The 24,182-nt window shown below is 50.6% G+C and overlaps 8 protein-coding genes across 8 annotated transcripts, besides 1 other annotated feature; 6 read left to right on the top strand and 2 right to left on the bottom strand.

Annotated features, from left to right (window-relative positions):
• Window positions 1–3,586: 3,586 nt before the first annotated feature.
• CABS01_11639 (uncharacterized protein) lies at window positions 3,587–4,042 on the bottom strand (the record flags this gene model as incomplete). The annotated part of the gene is made up of 3 exons (XM_060544994.1): window positions 3,587–3,733; window positions 3,793–3,931; window positions 3,990–4,042. The coding sequence occupies 3 exons, from the start codon at window positions 4,040–4,042 to the stop codon at window positions 3,587–3,589; spliced, it is 339 nt and encodes a 112-aa protein (XP_060397409.1).
• Window positions 4,043–4,377: 335 nt separating this feature from the next.
• On the top strand, window positions 4,378–4,987 carry CABS01_11640 (uncharacterized protein; the record flags this gene model as incomplete). The annotated part of the gene is made up of 2 exons (XM_060544995.1): window positions 4,378–4,586; window positions 4,870–4,987. The coding sequence occupies 2 exons, from the start codon at window positions 4,378–4,380 to the stop codon at window positions 4,985–4,987; spliced, it is 327 nt and encodes a 108-aa protein (XP_060397410.1).
• Window positions 4,988–5,745: 758 nt separating this feature from the next.
• On the top strand, window positions 5,746–6,447 carry CABS01_11641 (uncharacterized protein; the record flags this gene model as incomplete). Its single annotated transcript, XM_060544996.1, has 1 exon — window positions 5,746–6,447. One exon carries the CDS (start codon window positions 5,746–5,748, stop codon window positions 6,445–6,447), a length of 702 nt encoding a protein of 233 aa, XP_060397411.1.
• Window positions 6,448–6,842: 395 nt separating this feature from the next.
• Window positions 6,843–6,917: a sequence feature (Short protein (CABS01_11642, KAK1493473.1) was converted to a misc_feature.).
• Window positions 6,918–9,166: 2,249 nt separating this feature from the next.
• On the top strand, window positions 9,167–10,798 carry CABS01_11643 (uncharacterized protein; the record flags this gene model as incomplete). Its single annotated transcript, XM_060544997.1, has 3 exons — window positions 9,167–9,991; window positions 10,044–10,418; window positions 10,475–10,798. 3 exons carry the CDS (start codon window positions 9,167–9,169, stop codon window positions 10,796–10,798), a joined length of 1,524 nt encoding a protein of 507 aa, XP_060397412.1.
• Window positions 10,799–11,765: 967 nt separating this feature from the next.
• CABS01_11644 (subtilase) lies at window positions 11,766–15,135 on the top strand (the record flags this gene model as incomplete). Its single annotated transcript, XM_060544998.1, has 12 exons — window positions 11,766–11,903; window positions 11,959–12,288; window positions 12,353–12,416; window positions 12,474–12,573; window positions 12,628–12,685; window positions 12,760–12,816; window positions 12,878–14,217; window positions 14,267–14,382; window positions 14,435–14,537; window positions 14,588–14,675; window positions 14,738–14,991; window positions 15,045–15,135. The coding sequence occupies 12 exons, from the start codon at window positions 11,766–11,768 to the stop codon at window positions 15,133–15,135; spliced, it is 2,739 nt and encodes a 912-aa protein (XP_060397413.1).
• Window positions 15,136–16,912: 1,777 nt separating this feature from the next.
• On the bottom strand, window positions 16,913–17,914 carry CABS01_11645 (uncharacterized protein; the record flags this gene model as incomplete). The annotated part of the gene is made up of 4 exons (XM_060544999.1): window positions 16,913–17,074; window positions 17,129–17,516; window positions 17,576–17,653; window positions 17,721–17,914. The coding sequence occupies 4 exons, from the start codon at window positions 17,912–17,914 to the stop codon at window positions 16,913–16,915; spliced, it is 822 nt and encodes a 273-aa protein (XP_060397414.1).
• Window positions 17,915–20,588: 2,674 nt separating this feature from the next.
• CABS01_11646 (uncharacterized protein) lies at window positions 20,589–21,506 on the top strand (the record flags this gene model as incomplete). The annotated part of the gene is made up of 1 exon (XM_060545000.1): window positions 20,589–21,506. One exon carries the CDS (start codon window positions 20,589–20,591, stop codon window positions 21,504–21,506), a length of 918 nt encoding a protein of 305 aa, XP_060397415.1.
• Window positions 21,507–23,084: 1,578 nt separating this feature from the next.
• On the top strand, window positions 23,085–24,131 carry CABS01_11647 (uncharacterized protein; the record flags this gene model as incomplete). The annotated part of the gene is made up of 1 exon (XM_060545001.1): window positions 23,085–24,131. The coding sequence occupies one exon, from the start codon at window positions 23,085–23,087 to the stop codon at window positions 24,129–24,131; it is 1,047 nt and encodes a 348-aa protein (XP_060397416.1).
• Window positions 24,132–24,182: the final 51 nt, after the last annotated feature.

A 24,182-nucleotide genomic window follows, 5' to 3' on the forward strand; every position in this document is an offset into this window, starting at 1 on the left:
ATGCGTGCTAATGTGGAGGGACAAATGAGCCGGTGTTGTTGCTTAAATAATAAACATTGGTGGTCTGCTTAAGGACATAGCATAGTCAAGATACTAGGAGCGCTGTCTATCACATTTATGGTCTCTTTGGTGCTCCGGCTTGGTTTGGCCCCTCCTTTCCGGTCAGTTCAAATTCAGCGAACCACTATCCACAAGCCCAGGGACGAGTTTCTAATGAGATAATGCCATCATAAGATCTAATGGTTCTATCGTATACAGTCGCCTGACACAGAATCAACGATGACGCCGCACCAGATTCCTTTTGTTATGCCATAGCCTGTGGCAAGCATAGAGCCGATCATCGTGAGCCAAAAGCTTCCGGGGTGTCGTAGGGACTGGAATACTCACAAGCTGCAGCCAAATCACATCAATAAATAGGCTTAGGGTTCCTTGGGTCTAACGAGTCAAGACCATACAGACCCTAATATTGAGAACGCTGATATCAAATGTCATCCCGGACTCACCTTGCCTGTGTCAAACCACGGCGCTTGTGAACTTGCATCGCAGAACTCCTCCATCGTTGTTGATTTCTTTTCTCCGTCATCTTCATTCAAATTATGCCGTCGCCTGGACGACTTGACTCGTCATCTTCCTTGTCAAAATCCTTGTCACAACTTGAAGAGGTCTTGAGGTCAAGCCTCCCAGAGTCATAGGCCATGGAGAACCTTACGTTCAGACTTGTGTGTCAAAGCCGAATCAAAACACGGCATCAAGGTAATCTGCAGCAAGACACGATACCCTTCGAGCCTCACGAGAATGTCCTTGGGATCCATGGAAAGACTTTCGCTCTGATTCCTGGAAGTTGCGATGAGATGATGTTGACTCACTGGGAACCTTGATGAAACAGTGTTAACAACCATGAATGCACCATCGAGTGGGAAAGTGCGATGATATATCCGTGCCTAGCTTTGTCGATCTCAAGATGGTAGAGTCATGTCCGCAAGTCAGCGTGGGGTGTTCGTCTCATTTTCGACGTTCCACGATATCATCCCGCATAACGCGCTTGATATGGCTTGAGTCATGATCGCAAGCTATCAAGTTGCTGGCGTGACCTGCGTGAAGCCTTCCAATAGTTCTAAGATTGATGAACTCTGGGCAGAAGTATTGGTTAGTCTCTCACCCAATAGAACTGCGTTAAGACTGACTCAAAACACACGATAAACAAGTTGAGACCGAGAATCTCGCACTTCAATATAATCTCGGATTTGTAGTCTGGTGACGGCGAATGATCGCATAGCGGAGCGCCTTAGTGAGTTGATCGGCGATTGACTTCCGTCCATGACGCTGGTTAGATGGTGATGTGATGATTCTACTGGAGCCTTCAGCTGATCTGTTCCACAATTGCAAGGGCCAAAACTTGGCTCAGGTAGAACAGAGGTAATCTCAGCTTTGAGAACTAATACCTATGAATCCCCTGTATCTCATGTAGTATAGGAAGAACATCCCAAGGATAAGAACATATTAACTCACAAAGGTTCTCGTGTTCAATTCTGCCCGTCATTGAAACCGATAGTAGACTTCTGCCTCCGAGTCCTCCTCCGCGTCAGCACCGGCCAAATGGTCGGGCTCACCGAGTCAGTTTGTCTGCCCACGGCGGGTCAGACTGTTCGGGTCCAGACAGCGACCGATCGGCCGAATATACACGTGCGCGGCCCCAGAATTTCTGAGTTGCGGACGCGTGACTCCGCCCGAAAGTAAAAAAGAGGGAAATCCTCGATGTGGACAACATTTCCGCATTACGAGTAATGTCCACACGTTTTCACGTTTTCGGCGCATTGTCCACCACCCGTTCCTTGCGGCCAGCAGCAACCACGTCTATCCTTGGCCAAGACGGAAATGTGAAGGAGGCATTGACTTGTGCCTAGCAGAAAAAGATAGGGATGAAGAGATGGAGAAAGGGAGAAAATGCATAGACCAATGCTTGCTTGCACATCGTACAATGCGAGTAAACATATCTATGGCTATAGCATGACACATAACTTCGTACTCATATCGACATCACCACCCTGATGGTCAAAAATAGCAGATCACCCACCTTCAGAGTATGCAAGACAACGATCCTCCAGCAAACATCATTCCGCGGTATCCGAGCACAAAGAGAATAGACAGATAGCAATTAATGATTTGATAAATATGATCGAATAAGAGCGGGCACGTGTTGGGATGCCAAGAAAGGGGATTCTTCATTGAGGAAGCTCAGGGGCGTGACGTTGCAGGCCAGAAATAAATCTGGAACGTTAGACTTGTTGACTGTGCAGGAGAGAACCAGGACTCTTGCAGGTTTTCTGGTTGCTGGAGAGTCATGTCAAGGTAGACCCCAGTCACGGCCACGCAGTCCCACGAAGAGTCCCACGAGGGCCCATGTCGTCTCCATCATCCCCCATCCCGAATCGGGCGCGGATGCTACCGAATTTGTCCCCTTAATTAGAGTTTCGCCAAAAGCATGCTGGGACTTCCACGCCAGTTGACGTGCTGCTCATCACGACATTTGTTCTAGAATCGCATTGATTTCGGCGTGTCAACCTTCCCATTTTCTCACGAATAGGCAACGAAGAAAGCCATCATCCACATTTTCAATTTACTACGTACACAATTGCACCGCGATCCGGATTTGACCGTGTACAGATGAGAGTCTGTTATCTCATCGTATCTGAAGAAGCGAGCAATCCTTGCCTCGATACCCAGCTATTGGTGCGGGTCGTTTTGTCGCTTGACGATAGCGTGGTCTGAAGCGAGCTGCTAAGGTGGATGGTTGCAAGCGGTATGTCGAAAATAGAGGCGCAGTTCATCGGCAGCCCCGCGAGCGGGATGTCACGGTATCAGTTCAGATGCACGAGTCCAATAATGCGAGCTAGGCTCTGGTAGGGCTTTCTTCAAGCAGCTGGGAGAGCCTGTGACTCTGGACGAAGCGTACTGCGGTCTCTGAGCATCATTCTTAGCTGGGAAGTGCACAAGGCAACCTAAGTATGTGCCGAATGATGGCAATTATGTTGTAAGATTTTTGCTATAACTATATGTCCCCAGATCGAAATCTACTGTGCGTCATTGTTATGTGGTTGAAGGCTCAAGTTTTGCGGTTTGTTTGCATTTTCATTCGATACCAAAAAAAAAAAATGTATATCGAATAACTGAAATATGTGGAAGGTGGACTTCGAGGTAATTGCAAAACATAGCAGATCTATTTGTTTGATTTATGAAAGATGCTCAGGGAGCGACGATCATGTTTAGGACTCGCAATGCCACACATCTATAGGTATTGATACGAAACACCAGCAACGCCTCGAATTTCGTGAAAAACTAAACGGACCAAAATTCCCACTACCGATGTTGTAAAGCCACCTCCCCAGATCAAGGCAGCCTCTTGTTTCATTCTCCTCGTAGGCACCACGATCCAGAGAGCCGGCTAAGGATGGTGGGTGTGGAGTGCATGATGAATGGACTGTTTTCATCCAGCCTTATGAACAGGCTGGCCTTGCTAGTGTGAAGGAGGAGAGGATGGCTTTCCCGAATCTTTGGGCCCCCCAGGATATCTCTAAGCGATAGACGCTTAGCAGCGGCCGCGAACGTCGTCGGGGTTAGCCTTGCAGTACAGGCCCTTGCCGTCGGCGCAGTCGAAGCCGGTGGTGGCGATCTCGCGGCAAGCAGCCTCCCACTCCTTACCGGCGAGCTGGTCGCTGGCGGAGTTCTGCACGCACTATTTGACTGAAGTCAGTACCACAGTCTTTCTGAATGTGTTGAGTGGGGTAAACTTACACGTCCAGTCTCGGTGTTGTAGGTACCCTTGCCCCACTGGTAGTTCTTGGAGGCGTAAAGCTCGCAAGCCTTGGTGGTGATGCGCCAGTTGTAGCTGTCACCGTTGTCACAGGCGCAGTTGTCGTGAAGATCGGCAGAACTAGTTCGGTGTTAGTAGGAAGCTCCAAAGTATCGAAGGTAGCTAGATTGAGACTTACGCAACCGAGAGGAGGACGAAGAGAGAAGCAACCTTGGCGATGGAGAACTGCATTTTGGCGGTTTGGGTGGGTTGTTTGTTGGGTAGTTGGTAAGGTAGTGACTGTAACAGAGATGTTTGTGAAAAGAATGAACGGAGTTGGTAGATTACTGGATCTGGACCGAAGAAAAGAATGTGTGGAGTTTGATGAGGATGGAGATAAACTTCATGATATCGGGGAGGAACCTATGGAGGTTTATATCCACGGTCGCAACATCGAAGGTAATTTACAACGAGTCACGGCCTTGCCATGTTTCCCAATAGACAATCTATCGCATTCGGATAACCAAGGTCATGCTCTGACCAACACGTTCGGCAAAGAGACAAGGACCATCATCCATGATCCCACTATGAGGCAGGCCGAAGTCCCACATCCGCGCGCCTTTGTCGGCGCGCGCTCGTCTCCAAGTTCCGTCGGACTCGTGGCCCGCAATAGGAGTTTGATCATCATTGAGGAGCGGACTCACCGTGTGGATGAATGTGACCTCTGGGCGCCCCTCAAGGCGGTGCAGCAATCCAGCAGGGCTCTTTCTGTAGACCATCCGTCATCAAACTTAATGTGTGTTCTAAAGAGGAAACTCCCAGGGTTAACCTCAGCCCTTTGGAGCTTGAACGTCTTTGAGTCCTTGCTAGCTGGGCTGATTGAGTTCAAGTGTGGCCATCTGCGTCTAACACGGGCATCTTGGCAGTAGGGTGGACTCTATGGGGTTTCTACAGGGGAGAAGACGCGCATGAGCAAATAATCTCCAGCCGCCTTCTGCATTAGGCTATGTAGGGGGTTATGGATGGCGTTGCATGAAACGGTGAGTCGGGACCACTTGCGGTTGTTGACTGACTCGTAGCCGCTCCCGCGAGTCCAATGGATCAGATGACTACGCGATACAACCCCAGAGCCGCACATTACTCCATGCGCACAACACCATCCGCTACCCGGATCCGGCGTCTACCATCTCAATGTGAAACTGCTACGCCCTACCTTTGCCTTGTTGGTGTTCGTCCCATTTTCCAACATTAGCCCAGGCCATCTGATATCCAACTCTCTTAGCCTCTTTGCCCAGCATCCCATCCGCGCGCTCTCCCCCACAACGGTACCTCACCGATCGCCGCCCTGCCACGATCCGAGTCAGCGCATGGTCGTACTGTCGCTGGGCCTGCTTCAGTCATATTGTTCAGGTTGATGATAACAAGTCCTCTCAAATGGGATTTTGATTATGTCGAACCTATCGAGCCCTGACCGGCTGGCCCGATCACCACGCTCTGGTGTCATGGTGGTCATGCCGGCAGCCCCGTAGGGATTCTTGGCAACGATATCCATTCCAACCCCTTCGGCCTGGCGAGCGCGCGCATGTGCGCTTCCTCGTGAATGCCATGGAGAGTCATGGACATGGGCGGGCGGCTTGACAGACGCAGAAGCCGTCTTGCGAACATCCGAGAGCGAAAGTCCAAAGTCTAAGTTGGTAACTGGGGAACATTGTATCATCCACAAGCTTAAACATCTTGACACCGACATTGTATAAGAACACCTTCTTCCCACCCAGAGATTCGGAATATCTTCTACTTGCATCATCAGTCTATTCTCCAATACACTTCCTTCCCCACATTCTTTTCTCAACGAGTCACTCAGCAACTCTTCAGTCTTTACTTTCCAAAGTCGCTCTTTTGCAAAGAACAACCACCCACTTTCCACTCTTTTCAACCAACTACCAACAATCATCAAGATGCGTTTCTCCGTTCTTACCGCTGCCGGCCTCATTGGCGCTGCTGTCGCCGCTCCGGCTCCTGGCCCCGCTCCCCTCAACTTCGACGATGTCATCGTTGTTGGTGAGGACGGCACCCACACTGTCATGAAGGCTTCCGAGTACGACGCTCTTGAGCGCCGTGCCGCCCTTCCCGTTGCTCCCGCCCCCGCCCTCGGCGACGTTCTCTCCCGCCGCGGCTGCAAAGAGTCCACCGAAGTCCAGGTCCTGACCGACGAGGAATTCCTCAACTGGGACATTGCTGTCTCCCCCGTCGTCACTGCTGCTGGCAACGACGTCGCCGTCTCTGTCGACAGCGGCTACTCCCTGGCCAACTCCGTTTCCGTCACCGCTGGTCTCTCCACCACCATTGCCAAGATCGCCCTCGGCGTCTCTCTGTCCGTCAGCTACGCAAGAACCTGGACCACCACCCAGTCTCAGAACCTCCGTTTCACCGTCCCCGACGGCCAGTACGGCCTCGTCGTCTCTCAGCCCAACGTCCGCCGCGTCACTGGCAACATCTTCTCTGGATGCACCGACAGCCCCACCGTCGATGCCTTCACCTCCGACAGCTACGCTGACCAGTCCTACGGCAACCTTGCCTGGGTCAAGGGTGTCATCCGCCTTTGCAACAGCACCACCTACCCCGTCCCTTACTGCATCGGCCAGGGTGAGCACAAATAAGTGGCTCGTAACATTGCCACGGCTCAGCCCGCTGCCACCAACGCTCGTGCGGCCATCGATACCCCTAGGACCTGCCGAGAAACCATCTGCCAACTTTGCGAGAGAGCCCATCAAATCTCAGGGACGTCTGGAACGGATAGGAGTTTTGGAGGTCTTCTCTTAGAACCACCGAGGATACGCACGATATAATGCCAATACACCCTTGTCCTTGATACCACATCCCGTACATCTTCTTTGCGAGTTATGCTTGTTCTTTGTCTTGTTTTGTGTATAGAACTGGGAATAGAATTATGGATAGATCTCATATTCAAGCGTTAAAGTTATTTAAGCATCACTGGATACCGTTAAAAGTGAGACCCATGAATGATGTTGGTTGTATTACGGAGTGTTACTTCATGACTTGCACTCGACGATGTGCCATTGCTTGCGGGTCTGTTATCGAATCCATTCCCCATACCTACCAAGGCTGAGACTGTAACCGTATTCGCATACGCTGAGGATATCCGTACGGGTAGGTACCCTTCGTCGTGGGTTCTCAGGTGAAGCCTCAAGCGGTCGAGACTTGAGCTTCGCCTTTGAATCTGGGGCTATCCCGAGCAGCGTCACTGAATCATGACAGACAATCACATGAAGATGACTTGAAATATTTCGACCGTGTTCCGAGCTCCGACGATTAATGTTCCTTGCGTACAAGCTTTGTAACTTTGACAGGTTGTCTGACTCTTCCTAGCGGTGAATGAAAGCTGACAATGCTGGGGTCAGTGTCCAGAAGTTTGGGTCGCTAAAGGTGAAGTCATCTCCACTAGATTTGGGCAGAAGTTCCTGTTTGTCACGACGAGCATTCGGTATTCGTATAGGAAGATGGAGAACCCCACGTTCGGGTCAAAATGAGGTGGTCCAGTGATTAGACGTTCCCTTGCCATGATGTCGGCCGGAATTATTCTCGCGCCTGTGGGAGGGCTGGCACGCGCGGCACATGCAAGGTACGTGCTACCTTCTGTCCCTCAATCTTGGTCTGGTTCCATTGGGCACGCTTTCATCCAGGACAGCCAAAGGGGGGAGTGGGATGCCTCTAGGGCTACAGAGTCAAGGGTCCTGCGTCTAGTGGATCTGCTGGGGTTGGTGTCATCGACCTTCCCCTTTCAAGCACCACATCCGACACCAACTGGGACGCGTCTCCGATTGAAAAGCCTCGATCAAAAATGGTCGCTGCAACCTCACTGTTGTTCGCCGAACACGTTATAAATCACGACAGCCTCACACCTTTTCAAAGAGCATCCTCGGCTTCTTTCCAGCCTTCTAACCATCTACTTTCATACAATGAAGTTGAATTAGTCAAGCTGACCACACAGCGCTGATCTGTTGTGAGGCCGAGTCAGTTATTCCCCGCCCGCGGGCACCGACGGGGGTAGCATTGGCCACCGAGAGTCCAATGCAAACGCTGAATAAGCTCACGGAAAATAATACAGTTTAATGAAGAACGTCTTACCGCGGGAGATGTCGCACGCGCTGTCAAAAGTCAAAACATTGTTCTCTTCACACGTGTACGGCGCCCGCCGGATGCAAGTGATCGGCGGAGGAGGAACTGCCACGACTCAAGGAACTTCGTGAAAGGGACCTTTTTTCTGCCTCTTGGCCCGGCCCGCTGCCGGGCCCGAATCTGTCAAAACATCTCGGCCGGACTTTCCGAAGCCCGGACCAAGCTACCGGTTACTTGTTCGGGTTTTCGCCGAAATTTCTGTGCTTTGGGTCCCCGCTTTCCTTTTTCTGAGGCAATCCCGACCGGACGATGCGGAATGCCGTCGTCCGCTTTCACATATTCCAATGCGAAGAAAGATTCATGATGAAAGTGGTGAAACATAGAGAGAAAGTATCCGCGCTCGAAGAGCAAATGTCATTCCAAGTGAAGTTCGAAATGCAGAACAGTAAATCATGCCGTATGCGTGCCGACTTTTGACGGCTAAATATGAGGATTCGCAATGAGCACAAGGGGTCAAGAATTGTCACGATTTCGGCTATGTATCAGTAGTCATGTCGACAGTAGAACTATCTGAGGCCAACATCACACGTATGTAAATGGCTGAAATACACAGCCAATGATGCGTGTTTATCTCGATTGAGATTGAGTCACGTGATCTTCCACGTGATACTACATGACAGAAAAGAAGAAGTTCACGAGATTCTACATCGTTATGCATACACGCCGATTGGAGTACCATTGTCTTGTGATCAGTGGCAGTGGACGCAGTCTTGATCTTTATGTAGATGTTTCAAACAATGGATATCACCGATTGCACTTTGCTTGATTGCTCCAACCAAAAACCCTCAGTGCTCCGTGATTAAGATTTCTGTTTGACTATTTTTGACAAATTGAATCGAGGTTTAAGTTGTAATAAAATAGGCAGCGCTGTTAAATCATACTTTTCGGCCCGCAAACACGTCTGATTGAATGTAATTACACCTGAAAGAACAGAATCAAGTACTCGAAGCTCTTCATCATCTATGAGCGTGGCTGTTATCATCTCACGCACGTGATGAAGTTCCTTGACGGGCGCAGAAGTGATCGACGGGTGAGATGACATGCGCGTAACTACTGCGGGGTTGTAACCACCACCGGCTTTGACTTCCCAACTACATACTGCATCAGCGAGTTGTATTGCTACTTCGACACAATTACCTTGAGTCCTTTGAAAAGTAGTCATTTTCCAACGCGTCCAACATGCCGCATTTTGCGAAACTGATGCCGAACTACGTGACGGCGACCATCGCCCTATCGTTTGGAGGTTTCCTTAATGGCTATGACACAGGTACCATCGGCTCAGTAGTACACATGGAACAGTTCACGATGACATTCGGACATCTTTCCGCGACCGTTCGAGGTATCACAGTTTCAATGATCTTATTGACGGGCATCATCCCCTCACTGCTCGCCGGTCAGCTGGCAGATAAGTACGGACGACTGCGTATCATATCACCCGGCGCCGCGCTCTTCGCCCTTGGCGGACTCCTGCAAACGACATCTTTTAGCTTGGGCCAGTTCATCCTAGGTCGAGCAGTCAGCGGCGTTGGCCAGGGCATTTTCCTCGGCAACATCGCCGTCTATCTCGCAGAGATAGCTCCCTCCCGCCGGAGAGGTCGACTGGCCGCTTTGCCGCAATTCATGTCAACTCTCGGGATCTGTATCGGATACTTCTCTTGCTACACAACCAGCTCGATTGAAGACAGCACCGCGTGGCGTCTCCCGTACGTGGTTCAGATCTCAGTATCCATCATGCTTGCTCTTGTCTGCCGAGTTCTACCTGAGTCACCACGATGGCTACTGCTTTGGGGCACGACGCAAGAGGCGGTGACGGCTCTTGAGTTGCTTGACTTCGACATGGACGAGGCTCGCCGAGACTTTCTCAACACACCGCAAGAACAGCCTAGTCTTTCCACGAGGCAGAACTTTCTTTTGCCTTTCCGTGGGCCGTACCGGTCGAGGACTTTGTTGGCGCTCTTTATCCTATCGATGATCCAATTATCAGGGATCGATGCAATCACCTATGTATGATACCCTAGTTGTTCTATATCTCTGACAAAGAGACTGACCAAGATAGTACGCGCCCGCATTATTCGACCAGGCTGGCATCTCACAGTCCAACTCCTCGCTGATCGCATCCGGGGTTTCCTCCATCACGATGCTGGTCGTGTCTATCCCGGCTTCTATCCTAGCCGATAAATGGGGAAGACGAACATCGGCAATCAGCGGTGGCATAATCCTTTCTGGACTTATGATGCTTATGGGAAGCCTTTACGCAGCTGGGGCGGTGGGACCTACAGGAGCTGCTCGTTGGGTTGTCGTAATCTCAGTCTTCGTATTCGGCATGGCCTACTGCGCTACCTGGAATGTCGTCGGAAAGATCTACGCCAGCGAGATTCTACCTGGCAACACCAGAGCCGCAGGAAACTCGATTGGCATGGCGTCTTCATTTGTGAGTGCTGCTCTTCTTCTTCTTCAGTTTTGACGTTACTGACATGGCGTACTTAGTTCACAAATTGGCTAGTGGCTCTCATCACTCCGATCCTGCTATCTGCTTCAGCGTATGGCGCCTACTTCCTCTTCGGGGGCCTGACTGTCATCACGGCGATTGTTCTGACTGTGTTCATGCCCGAAACTCGCGGGCGATCACTTGAAAGTATACAAAGTGAGTTCAGACGCCCGGCATTCACCAACTTGATGGGGTCGCTTTGTGCTCCGCGGGCTCGGCATTCAAACCCGGGAACCCAGGTAAACTCCGACGCGCCAATCGAGCTACGCCCCCAGGCCTCAGAACCGTCAACGGCAGCGGTATCCTCAAGCGTTGCGGCTTGAACCCTCTAGCCAGATAACCATTGCAGAGGCGAGATAGGGTACGGGGTACAGAGTCCGACCGCGGCTTAATGGGCTGTCGCATTCACAGGCAAAGTCTCAACATAACGCCGTGAATCCATTTGAGAGCACAAATAGGGAAGATATGAGACTGAAGATACTCGCACAGTGGGCGCTATCGCCCATCCCACCGGGAAAGATAAAACACAATCGCTCATCTTGAATAAGATTCGCCACAATGAAACCCTTCCTAGACCAATTTACCTTATCTAGCCCACCAATCGCCATGAAAGCAATTGCTCAAAACCAACTCACGAATGGAGTAGTAAGCACGTTAAGGCAATGCTCGGGTTTCGCACACACAGTCCAATTGAAATAAGGTTCCTCAGAGGCACTGAACCCTCGGTGATAAGGCCAGAGTTATCCGTTCCCGCGGGTGCCAAGAAGCTGAACGAGGAAGGTGGGTTAGCACTAAGCTGGGGTGCAGCACGCGATCAATGAACAGTTAATGTCAAACTCTCTTACCATAGGCCATCCCGTGATCTGTCAAGCACGCGACCGAGTCGCGTCGGCATGGGTTATGATAAATACCTAGGGGTGGTTCATCTCATCTCGCGTGATCAGGTCTTTGGTCGTTCATTATCACATCTTGGCAACGGCGTTGCGACCTCAATCCAGGCACGCAGTGCCTTGTGATGCACTGTAACCTCGTAAATGTAGTCTGAACAGGGGACTTTCGTGATTATTGCGCAAACTGCGTCCGAAAACGAGCATTATCATCCTCGGAGCTTGAGATCAACAATGGACTGGAATGACCACCACCCCGCGTATCTACGAGGAGTAGAGAAACCAGAGATGCCTGCACTTATATCAAGGTGAGGAAAGCACGGGCTTGAAGGGCGTGACGCAGATGAGAGCACCGAGCTTTTGTCCTTTCCTGAACGCCTGCTCGCGCGGCGTCTAGACCACAATGCGGCTGTCTGCGTTCGCCCTTGCACTCCCGCTCGTCAAAGCAGGGAGTGACTCCGCGTTGGAAAGTCGCGAGACTGTGGAATTCAAAGACCACAGTCGGCCTATTTCAAAGAGTTTCATCGTGGAGTTTGCGCCGGTGAGCATGCATTCTGTGCTTCCCCAATGAGTTTGCTGTTGACCAGCGTTACTAGGGCTCAACCCAACGCCGAGACGGGCTCGCGTCGACCGATGGTGTCAAAGTCGTCAAGACTTTTGACAACAAGGTCTTTACTGGTGCAAGTGTCGAGGCGGAGAGCCACACTCTCGACTCTTTGTTGAGCATTCCCGACGTCGTGAATGTTTGGCCAAACGTGGCAGTCAAGCTCGACCCTGTAGAAAGCAAACGTTTGGTCCAAGGCGAGGATGTAGCGTACACGACGCACAATGCTACTGGTGTCTTCAAGTTACATGCACAGGGTATCTTTGGAAAGGGGGCCAAGGTTGGCGTTGTTGATACTGGCATTTGGTATAAACACCCCGACGTAAGTCTTGCTGGAAGAGAGCATCCTGACCGCATCCCACGCTTACTACTTCTCATCCTTTCAGCTCGGCAATGGCTTTGGACCTGGATTCAAAGTCGAAGGAGGCTATGATTTCGCCGGTGATGGATGTAAGTGGCATGGGGATTTCCGTTTGTTTTCTTGTCGCTAACCGCGGCGCTATCAAGTATGGCCGTATGAGGGCGAAAAGCAACCTGATGAGGACCCCCTCGATCAACAGGGCCACGGCTCCCATGTTGCAGGAATCGTCGCAGCTAAAGGTGCTGGGTAAGTCAGGTACCCATCTAGATTGCTGTCACTATCTGACGAGCTTGCCACAAGATGGTCCGGAGTTGCGCCCGAGGCAACGCTTTACGCCTACAAGATCTTTTCGCAATACGTGAGTCACATTAGCACTGCGACAACTTGATGAAGATGCAGCCCACAAGGCTAATGCTTGAAAACCACGCCTAGGGTTTCACAGACACTGCGACGATTCTTGAAGCATTTTTCCGCGCCTATGACGATGGAGTAAGCGCTGACCCTGTCAGAACTACAGTACCTGTTACAGTGTCGCTAACCTTTGGACCAGGTGGATATCATAACAGCCAGCGTCGGCTCCAATATCGGGTGGGCCACAGAGGCCTGGTCGGTCATTGCATCTCGATTCGTAGACGAAGGCATCGTCACCGTTGTCGCGTCCGGCAACGTTGGCACAGTCGGACCGTTCCTGAGCAGCACCGGCGCGACTGGCAAAAATGTGCTTGCTGTAGCCTCAGTTGACTCTCAGACGTTCCCTGCTTTCCCGTTCGACGCGACCTTCTCCGGAGTCAATGGGGGTAGCGAAGAGACGGCGAGATATGGTTTCATACCTCCCATTAGCTACGATCCCTTCCCCGCGACAGTCGTGGATGTCCCAATCGTTCCATTCTCTCTCGATACCAACGCCACGACTGATGCCTGCGAGCCGCTTGAGCCTGGCTCTCTGGACTTTACAGGCAAAATTGTGCTCGTCAGACGTGGTGCCGCCGTGTCCTGCGACATCCACACGCAGCAAGAGAATCTAGCTCTTGTCGGTGGTACGCTTGTTTTAGTTTACAATGACGACCGCCCGCTCAGCTACCCCGTGATTGGGAACACGAACAGCACCGTTGGGTTCATAACCAGTTTTGCAGGAAAGCAGATCGTCGAAGCAATCAAGGCTGGCCGCAACGTCACAGCAGATTTCTCTGTCAACCACGGACTTCCGGTCGCGCTGACATACTCCCTCGGCGGTGATCCGAATTATTTCACCAACATCGGGCCATTGTACGATCTTCAGATCAAGCCCGACATTGCTGCACCGGGAGGCAAGATCTACAGTACATGGATCGACGACTCATACACCATTCAGAGCGGCACTTCCATGGCTGCACCGTACATTGCCGGGGTGGCCGCGCTGTACGTCTCCGTCTACGGAGGGCGTAACACGCACCCTAGTGGAAATGCCTGGGCAAAAGACCTAGGCAAGCGTATCATTTCCAGCGGCATCAGTGTTCCTTGGGCTGATGGTCTGACCGAGACCGACTACGGCCACTCTGCTAGTGTCGCTCAAGTCGGAAACGGCTTGGTCGATGCTTTCAAGGTGCTCAAGTACAAGACCGTGATCGACTATGAGAAGATTGCACTGAACGACACCCGCTACTTCAACCGGTACCATGAGATTTCCGTCACCAACAATGACGAAGAGGCAGTGACCTACAAGTTTTCTGCGGAGGACATCGTCTCGGCCGACATCCTTGGGTGGTACGCAGCTGACCGGGTTATCGCTAACCCTGCTCCTGGAACCAAGAGGGTCAAGGAGTTCTTTGACATGATCCCCGAGACGCGCGCGCCAGAAGTCAGCTTCCCCGCGGAATTCACGTTGCAATCTGGACAAAGCAAGACAGTCTCGTAAGCTCTGGAACCGTTTTATACCGGCTTGCGCTGACACTTCATCCAGAGTGAACTTCAAGAACCCAGACACCCTTGGCTGGAACGCGTCTGGACTCCCCCTGTACAGCGGTCGTGTTCTCATCTCTGGCAGCAATGGAGAGTTTCTCTCTGTCCCATATCTGGGTTCGTATTCTTGAGGACTTTCGGCTCTTCATTCCGCTAACTGGCTGATCAGGTCTCGGTGGTGACCTTCGCAAGGAGGTCACGCCGTTGGAGGAAACCAATTACGCTTTCTTGATATCAACAACTTCGAACACTCCAGTCACTAGCAAGCCATAGTGAGTGAGTTACCTACAACTAAATGCGCAGCGATGTTGATCCCGTCCAGCTTTACTTTCAACCTTAGCCTGGCGGCTCAAGATTTCCCAAGGGTTATTAGCAAACCGATTTACGGCATCAAGGAGACTCGCTGGGATGTACGTCACGACTATTCAAGGTGCTAGAAGTATCATGTTCATCAGACTAATCTGCGTACCAGGTTTTCGAGGCGGGATGGACGGAACGAGAGTGGACGTATCCCCCAGTGCCTGGAGAAAATGGCCACATTGGTACTATCGCCTCCTGGGTTGGGTCCGGCAGGGTAGAGGCCATCGACACCAGCATTTACGACCCGAATGAGACATTTACGTATCCGATCATGGATCGCAACCGAAATGGTGCTTACGAACAGGATGAGCACTGGTGGTTCGGAAAACTCGGCAACGGAAGCCAAATCGCTGTTGGCAATTACACGTACGTGATATTCCATTTCCAGAACCTGTCTAACCCCGAGCTAACTCATTCAGGCTTCGCTTTGCGCTGTTGAAGCCGTTTGGTGATCCATCGCACGCGGACAATTGGGAAGTCCTTCATATACCGGAAATTTCTGTACTGTGACACTCCTACATTCTGAAACGGCATGTGGCCAGCAGCGGAGTAGACTACACTACCTTCCAAAAGGCCTCAACGAAACTCCTTAATCCGCTTGCATTTACCATTTCAATGGCGCATAGTTCTTCTTTTGTCCCTTGAATGCCACCGTGAGGTCAATTCGCGCATTGTGAAAGGTTGATCATGAACCTCTACGGGAAGGATCATGACACTTGGAAAGTGTAATGCTGGCTAAACCAAGAGAGGCGAAAGACTCCAAACCCTTACGAGTGACCTTTATGCTATCAAATAACTTCCCCCCTTCTTCGTTCACGTGCCTCTGAGTGGTGAGATCTTCAGTTGACATTCCTATGCGGAAAGATTCCCACATTGCCGCATTATTCTTCTTGCATAGGTACTCTTCTGTTCAGGAAGTGTCATCGGGCTCTCTCAAGGTAGAGAGGCCAAAGTCGCACCATGGTGCCAGCACGGAACGGTGCAACTGAAATTGGCCATTAAAGCTTGCCAGGTATCTGCCTAACAAGGTTATTTCTTCGATGGAAAAGGTAAGCCGTTGAGGCAGATATGCCGCGAATCCCACCGAGGTCAGTGCCGAGGCTTTCGGAAAGGACCTGATGACTATCTGTAGTCGTCGAATCCTGAGCTTCTACTTAGTATTAGACCTTTTGCAGCCATTTACCATTTCTTAACTCTTCCTCAATAAAATCACTCTTTCTTCGGTTCGCAGGTCTTCAATACACAAAATCGAGATCCCACCACTTTCAACTACCGTCGTGCTACATCTTCCCAGCGTCACCCGGCACATCCGACATCGGCCCGACCAACTTTATGTTTGGGGTTTCTATTTTACTGGACAACCTATCGCGACCAGGCCTTATGGGAGCGCTAGGTCACATATTTAGGCGAATGCATGCTGGGAGACATATCATACAATGCAAACGCTACCTATATTCGGCCCTACCATCGCCTGTCAATAATCGAAGACCCAGAACTCGACGGCATGTCGATCTGGAATGTCATGCTGCGGTTCCAATTTTGGGCTGAAGGTCTATCTCAAAGTGCCGACCCTGAGCAAGAAATTCCGATTGTTGGAAAACGCGACCACAGTCGTTTCGGTTACTGCCTCATTGTCGACGATGACTATTCAAGATCTTTCGAAGCGCAGACCGGGAAGCCCGCAATCAACAGCCTCTACATCAAGGCCGTTGATTGCCGGCCATTTGCTCGTCACTCCTCAGATGATGAAGGCCATGACACAGGCAGCGGTAAACATGATCAAGAGGATGAGGACTCGAGCTGGATGTCTGTAAGCTGTAATTCTTTTTGTTCTCTCTACGATATGCTAGACTCTGGATTTGAGTGGGAAAGGCAATCTCGCTCTGTCCTGTACCCAGCAAAGCGCCCATGGGACGGCTGAGAACTCAGCACTAGGGGTAATAACCTGATACTCGTCTTCTTTTCGTCTTTGTAGTCGTCATTGTGGTCGTCTTCATGTTCGTTTTTGTGGTCGTTGCTGTCGCCCAGGGGCCCGCCGAGTATCGGCTTATTCCCCTTAAAGTACTATACGGAGGCAATTGATGTTGAAACATAGATCAATATGACGTTTACGACATTCACGCAGGGAATCTGTAACGTGAAGAAAACAACATATGCTATAAAACTAAAACATTTCATAAGTATTTCGCTTTATACGTAAAACCTCCAACACTTCAATCACTATGGTCCTAATTCCCATAGCAATGTTTCTTGAAGTCTTCATGGTATCCTCGTTGCAAATTATCCGTTAAACATCCGAGCGGCTAAGAAGCTGGTGTGGTTGCCGGGCGATAGTTGAGATCAGATCCGCCATCAGCATCTCAATCACAAGTTTGACACTGTATGCGACTGGATGAGTAATGGCGTAAAGAAAAGGGTTGGGAAGAGACATCATAACGATGATGAGAATCTGATGCAGCTTTCAGCACGGATGCACATGCAAGAATCGAAGAGATGAACTCACATCCATGGACAAAGAGACTGAAACGGCTGCGACATTGCAGTTGAACAATAGCCAATACTTTGTGAGACCTCCGGCAATCAATTCCCGTCGCACTTTGCGGAGGAAAATCGCATTCAGAGTAAGATCCACGATTAGATAGATGATCTTTTCCATGCGATCCCAGATCTCATTGATGCGCACAAATGGTTCCTTTTGTGTCAAGCGAGCTGGGATCCATATGCAGGCAACCGAGATATTGATGATGCCGACTATGACGAGCAAGGAGATCTTCATGATTTTCACTCTGCTTTTGTCAATTATGACGAGGCCTAGGCGATTTGCGATGATTTGGAGGGCTAGCTGCGTCTGCAACGTCCATAGAATGCAACTTCCAAAGAAGAAGCCAAAGCTAGACTCAAGGGTCAGCTACTTTATCCTGATCCTTGCGGATCGATGTCAGTGTCTTACGTTCCTAACAGATCACCTCGAATGAACAGCCAGTTGATGATGGCTTGCAGCAGATTGGCAATAAGTAGAACCCATATCCTTTCAACTGTTATCACTGGCGATCGCTGAAACGAATTTGACTTAAAAATAACGAAGTGATACTCACATCCACACATAAAGGTTGAAGAATGAGTTCGTTTTCATGTAGATAGAAACAGTCTGCTGTGAGGCTTTTACTGCGATGAGTATTGTGAGACCAATTGTGATGCCAAAGTAGATACTTGGTATTTCGAGGGAGTAGACGGCCGTGCCAAACGCCTGGGCTCCCATCGTCGCTTCAACATCAACAGTGATGGCCATGTTGACAGAAACTGATGAGTGTGTGAAGTTGCCGGGAATTGATGAACGGTGTTTCATCAGCGCTTGGCGAACAAAGAGGCCGATGATCACGTCCAGCGGGATCGCCACTTATATGTAAGCCCGCCTACTGGCCGGACGACGATCGCAACCGGCGCCTTAGTGCCGTCTCTAGCACGTTGATTCGCGGGGTTGGTTTACCGCTAGTTCAATGTGGCAGACGCCAAAACACATGCTTCCTGCAATGCAGGTATTTTAATCCCACGATGGTAATGACTCGAGTTCTGCAGTCGCCAGGTCTCGATGGTGTTTTCACGCAATTCTATGTTGTGCAGACATCGATTCTACCACACTCGTGGAAGAACAGCACAAGTTCTCGACTCCGTACTCTGAACATGACAAATTCTGAATATCCAATGCCTCTGGGTACCTTCTCTTGGTATTATTACTCTCGTAACCTGTCGTCATCTACAGCGGTGTCCGGTGAACCATTGAATTTTGCCCGGTAATGATTGAGGTCATGCATTCTCGAAATCGGCAGAGGCCGAGAAGCGATAATTATCTTCATACCGGGCAAAATGCCTAGTCTATGACGGGGAATAATTCGAATTGATATTCCGGGCCCGAGATCCCCGCTCAGTTGGTACATGATGTCCAAAGTACCGTCACCTCGTTTCTTGCGTGATTGTCGCAAGAACAATCTACCGCCTTGGTGCACGTAGATAGGTCACATCATGGTGACGAGACTCAGAGCGGTCTAGAACTCCAACTACGCGAAGCTCCCCCAAGGATTCTTATCACTCATGGCACCTAGCTATATCCCCCCGTAAGGATTGGTGTGACCGGCATAAAACGTGGCCAAAACCCTGCCACGTTCTGCACCCAAGTCTTGGGAGACACGGCTAGAAAGGGCCGAAAGAATACTTTGGTCGGCGACGATTGGACAACTTTGATAGCTTTACATTGCTTTTTTCTTCTTCCCTCGTATAAGGTGGCTTCGGGGCGCTGCCTTTCGAAGCAGGCCACCGGACCTGGATCCGAAGACGTGGAGTCGGTGAGACGGTTCAAGTAGGATCCAGGTAGACGGTACACTTATCTTTGGAGTCAAATGACAGGGGTCATTCATAACCATGAGATCAGAATCACCTTTTTCTAGAATGAGCTGATTTCGATGGCGAGATGCGCCTGTGACAATCGAGCGAAACGAATTGGAGATGATGCTCCATGGTAACAGGTCTCACGGGAACTAGCGGCACCAGCTAGCGACACAACTAGCGCGATATGAGAAGTGATAATGGCTGAATGAAACAGCGAGAGCATTCGAAGCTCAGAAGTCTCGATTTCGGTAGATCTCCGACCGGTGAGAGTGGGATCTAGAACAACTACCCGACCTACTTGGTGACTGGATCGGATAGGCTGAAAATGCTTCAAATCAGCGTGAAGGGGTAGCAAGGTTGGGGAACGTGTCATTGCACTTTGGGCAATTCTTCCGAATCACTGATGAGTAATGAGTCGTCCCTTGGCAAGATAGAATGGAGGTCAGAGAAGGGGACGAATCTATGAGAGAGCCGAACGCTACAGGTCGCGGTGAAGCCAAGAGGCTGCGCGAGTCTCGACGTCGCATCAAAGCTGCAGTAAACAGAGCACTGCCTCGATATGTACCAACAACGAAGACGTGACATGTTGCCATATCTGATGTGTGTTTAGCTGTTGATCAAAATCATTCGATATCACTTGACAATTACGGATTCATGTCATTAGTATGTGTTGCAGACATCGAGGTATGTATGCACGTACGTACATAATTAGAACAATGAACACCACTCCTGAGTCTTGTTTGCCCCGGGCAAGAGGCTTTTCGACCATGGCAATGGACCAGCGTAGCCCTCCCCTAGCGATGTAAGCGAGAGTCTTTCTCTTGGAAAGACACCCTCCACACCCATTCTTTTTGGTAAATGTAACCAGCACCTTGACACGTGTGAGCTGGAAGGATATCAAAGGGTAGATTGCATTCCTTCGAGCCGATAGACAAGGAACCATTCCACATTGATGCATGCCAATAGCACGTCAACATCGCGACCATAGACGCCTTGGCGCGCAAGACATCTTTATTCTGCCAACGGTCCAGACTTTGGGGTCCCCGAGGGCTTGCAGAGACTCGCTTGTGTTACAACGCCTCGTAGCACCGACCAGATCGGCGGTGAAACTTGAGCAGTATTGTCCCATTGGCAGTCGGCCCTGCTCGGGCTTCCGCGCAAACTTCCTTTCGTCTCGAGGCTCTTAGTGCCTGTCTCATTCCCTTTACCGAGAAGCCCCGCGCCCTGTTTGCTCTCTGGAATCCATCGAGAGGCGCGGGGCGGGAGCACCAGCTAACAATACTTCTTTCTCATCCATTGCCTAGCTTGGTAGACACAACAGATATTTGGGGAAGCTCATATCTATAGAAATTTGCATCGTGTAACTACTCGTTCTTTCAAACCTTGTTCTATGAAATGACAATAAAGAACCGTTGTGAAGCCCACGGCAAACATCGTGAGCGATTGGACAATTTACGGCGTCAAGCACATGAACGCCGCCGGCTACTTTGCTTCATAATAGCAATCGCCCAGTCATGAAGTTTCAGTCTTGATCGAAACAACCAGAATTCAGATGCACACATCCTTCCTCCAATTTCAATATGTTGTCCATAATCGTCGCGATTTTCGCTACTCTTACCGCTGCGCAAAGCACACCCTGGCCCACATTCGGCAACTGGACCGAGGTATTCGACGGTCACCCATACATCCTCTCAGGCCCAAAGACCCTAGGAAAGAAAATCGACTTCGAACTCGAGCGATGTCACTTCGTCCTCAAACTACTCAACGAGCGCACACACATCCCAAACAGCCAGGTCCCGCTCCCAACCCCAGGCTCCCTCTGTATGGACATCCTCGCCAAACGGAAAGCTTCCATCGGCGACCGGGGCTTTCTCGAGCTCTTCTCCAAAGATATTGAAGATGCCAAACAGTTCTGGTATGACGTCAACTCCAATTCCACGCTACAGGACCCAGCCACGTGGAAATCGGTCGAGTGTCGTGCCCTTGTACCATTTCCCAATGTCAACGCCTGGGCCTTTTCGACGTGGTCTGCCTCACCTCTCGCAGATGCTGCTAATAATCGCGGCAACGCGGAGCACTACTTCAAGAAGTCTACTTACGCTGGAGGAGGAGCGACTGGCACATCGCGGATTCTGGAGAGCTGGGGCGGGGTGGTGACCAACTTTAGTATTCCCAACTACAGCGCACGAACGTGTGCGCAGAGACCGATGGTGCGACTGCTACCCGAGTTTCGACTCAAGGCTTGCGGTGACAAGAATCTTATCGACGGCAACAATACCCGATTTGGGGTGTTGAATATTGCCGTGAGGGATATCAGTGTGGCTGGGAAAAGGTATCTTGATATCTATGCCTCCGTGTGGTATGGCAGCGCTATCCCGGAGGAGCACCTTGAGGCAGAGAGGCAACATATCATTATTGAGATTGTCAACTTGAGTTTGAAAGCTCAGGAAGATGTGCAGAGTGGGGTGTTCAGAGTTCCGGCGCCTTCAGAATCTTGAGATCTGCGCTCGGGAGGGTAACATAGTACTCGAGCATAGTGTCTTTGTAGTCTCAACTAGAGAGATCGTTATAAAGTTGTGAACATTTAGTATGCGGCGACTTTCTCAAATGCTATGCGAGTAATCGTCCTTGAGGCTGAGTCACGGTGGTGCAACTCCTGATTATCCCAAACATCGCCATGGTCCTCGGCCCAATGTCCAACGTACATATCAGCGCCAACGAACCCGCCCAAAGCAGCTCCATCGGCTTAGAAGTGATGTGCGGCAACATTGGTAGCATCATCTCCACCTAGTCATACTTGCCATAGGGCTCAGGAAACTATCGCGTCGGTAACAGTCTCGACCTAGACGCGGCCAGCATGTCCTTCGTTAACCTTATGGTATAGTTCCAGACGAATAGGATAAATGAAATAAACTTTGTGAGGACCGTAGTATTGTGGAGGACTCAGTGGGCATGTAGGAGGAGGAGACGCAGTGCCTGGAATGGAAGCAACCTGCTTCCAGATGAAGGACTTGAAGTGACTTGATAGAAAGCATGGGCGAGACGGAAGCGGCGAGCGGCGAAGGAGCTGATGGGACACTGTCATGGATGATGCATGAATGTGATCAATAGAGATCTGGTACATAAATGCCTGCCTGACCCATGGCTCAAGTCTTCCTGTCTGATGTGGCTTCGTTGTGGATGTTTCTCAGTGCCTCGTTGTCTGCTGAAAGTGTGTGTGCTATTGTGACTGCCAACAATATAACAATAAACCACACTTATCAACCCCAGTAGCCTTACTTGGATAATCATCCACAATTGTTGCACATTTTATTCGGTTTGTTCCAACTCGACCCCCTTATTCGCACCTCTGAGCCGATCAACGTTTCCTGGACTTGCGACGTGCTTTTCCGGAAGACACCACCTTCCTTGCCAACATGCTCGATGATGATCCATCATCCCAGGGACCCTGGCCGCCTTTCTCGAAGCTGGAATAACCAAGACTGATCATGAATCTCAAGGCGTGGACGGGTGACCAACAAAGTCTGTTCGGCAGCAAGAAGGCAGGGATTGGCGCTTGGCATGCACAAGAACTGGGTCCCGCTGGGCATTGCTTCGGGGTGGGTGGGAGTTGTTCCCGCCACTCATGTCGTTCCGCGTATGAGGAATAAGCAGGCTGTGTGATGATTACGGCGGCTAACTCAAGGTCAGAGGGGTGAAAGCAGATATAATGCACCATCGCAAGTTTGACCTCAAAGCTCTATTATCATGGAGAGGGGCTGAAAACGCCAGACATGTTGTGGTCCGTTCGTCAAAAGATAGGGCGGGCTGGCGGGCGATGCATGCATATGCAATCACCAGTGGTACACGTGAACGGCTAGAGCCGCAGGGAGGATCCCCATCTCGTCGCTGTTGCGAGGCTGTCAGCAGAACCCCGCGTTTTTCTAGAACTTTGGCACAACTCTTCCTTGAGCATACTCGATTTCTTCGGGCTTTGCTAGTGGCATGAGACAAGGTGCATGCTTTCCACAGATTACGTCGTTCGCGAGCATCTTCATCTCGGATTCCTACGAAGAGGTCTCTCCGACACATATTTCATGCAGATGAGCGTCACGAAGTCCAGCGCGGCGTCCGCGGGCGGAGATGGGATCAGTGAAGCTGAGGACAAAGAATCGTACACCGTCGGGTGGATTTGTGCTCTCCCTCTGGAGATGGCCGCCGCAGAACTAATGCTGGACGAAATTTACGACGACGTTCAATTCGAGCAAAATGATGGTGACCACAACAGCTACACTCTAGGTCTCATGCAAGGCCATAGAGTAGTCATCGCCTGTCTGCCGAATGGTGTTTACGGAACAAACCCGGCCGCCATAGTTGCTAAAGACATGCTCCGGACTTTCAAATCTATTCGATTCGGTCTACTCGTCGGGATCGGAGGCGGAGCGCCATCGCCAGATCATGATATTCGACTTGGCGATATCGTCGTAAGCAGGCCTACTGGTACCAGTGGAGGTGTCATCCAGTATGACCGGGGAAAGAAACGAAAGCTTGAGGAGTTCGAACGAACAGGGTCGCTTAATGCACCGCCCACGGCGCTTCTGACAGCTCTAAGCAGCCTCCAAGCTCGTCACTTACGCGGTGCCAGCAAGACCCCTGGGTTCCTTTCCGAGGCGGTAGAAAAGATTCAAAAAGCATCATTTCGACAGAACTATACTTATCAGGGCAAATCCAACGACCGCTTGTTTCGAACCGAGTACGAGCATGTCAACGTCGACTCTAGCTGCAATGATTGCGATGGCTGCGATAATTCGCAAATTGTGGAGCGGGTCGATAGAGACGACGCTGATCCAGTGGTTCACTATGGTAACATCGCCTCGGCAAACCAAGTCGTAAAGGATAGTAAGACCAGAGATCGATTGAGCAAGGAGCTTGGGGTGATTTGCTTTGAGATGGAGGCGGCAGGACTGATGCAAGACTTTCCCTGCCTGGTGATTCGTGGCATCTGCGACTATTCGGACAGTCATAAGAACAAAAGATGGCAAAATTACGCCGCCGCAACCGCGGCGGCATATGCAAAGGGTCTTCTATCCAGAGTGCTTCCCAGCAACGTCAAGAAGGAGAAGGTCATAGCTTTTGGCAAGTAGCCCTGTTCCTTGTCGTATGGGAGAGAAATATGTGATAAAAAGATCAACGTG

This window comes from Colletotrichum abscissum, assembly GCF_030869225.1.
Source record: "Colletotrichum abscissum strain IMI 504890 chromosome Unknown Scaffold_32.1, whole genome shotgun sequence".
In the NCBI taxonomy this organism is placed as follows: Eukaryota; Fungi; Ascomycota; class Sordariomycetes; order Glomerellales; family Glomerellaceae; genus Colletotrichum; species Colletotrichum abscissum.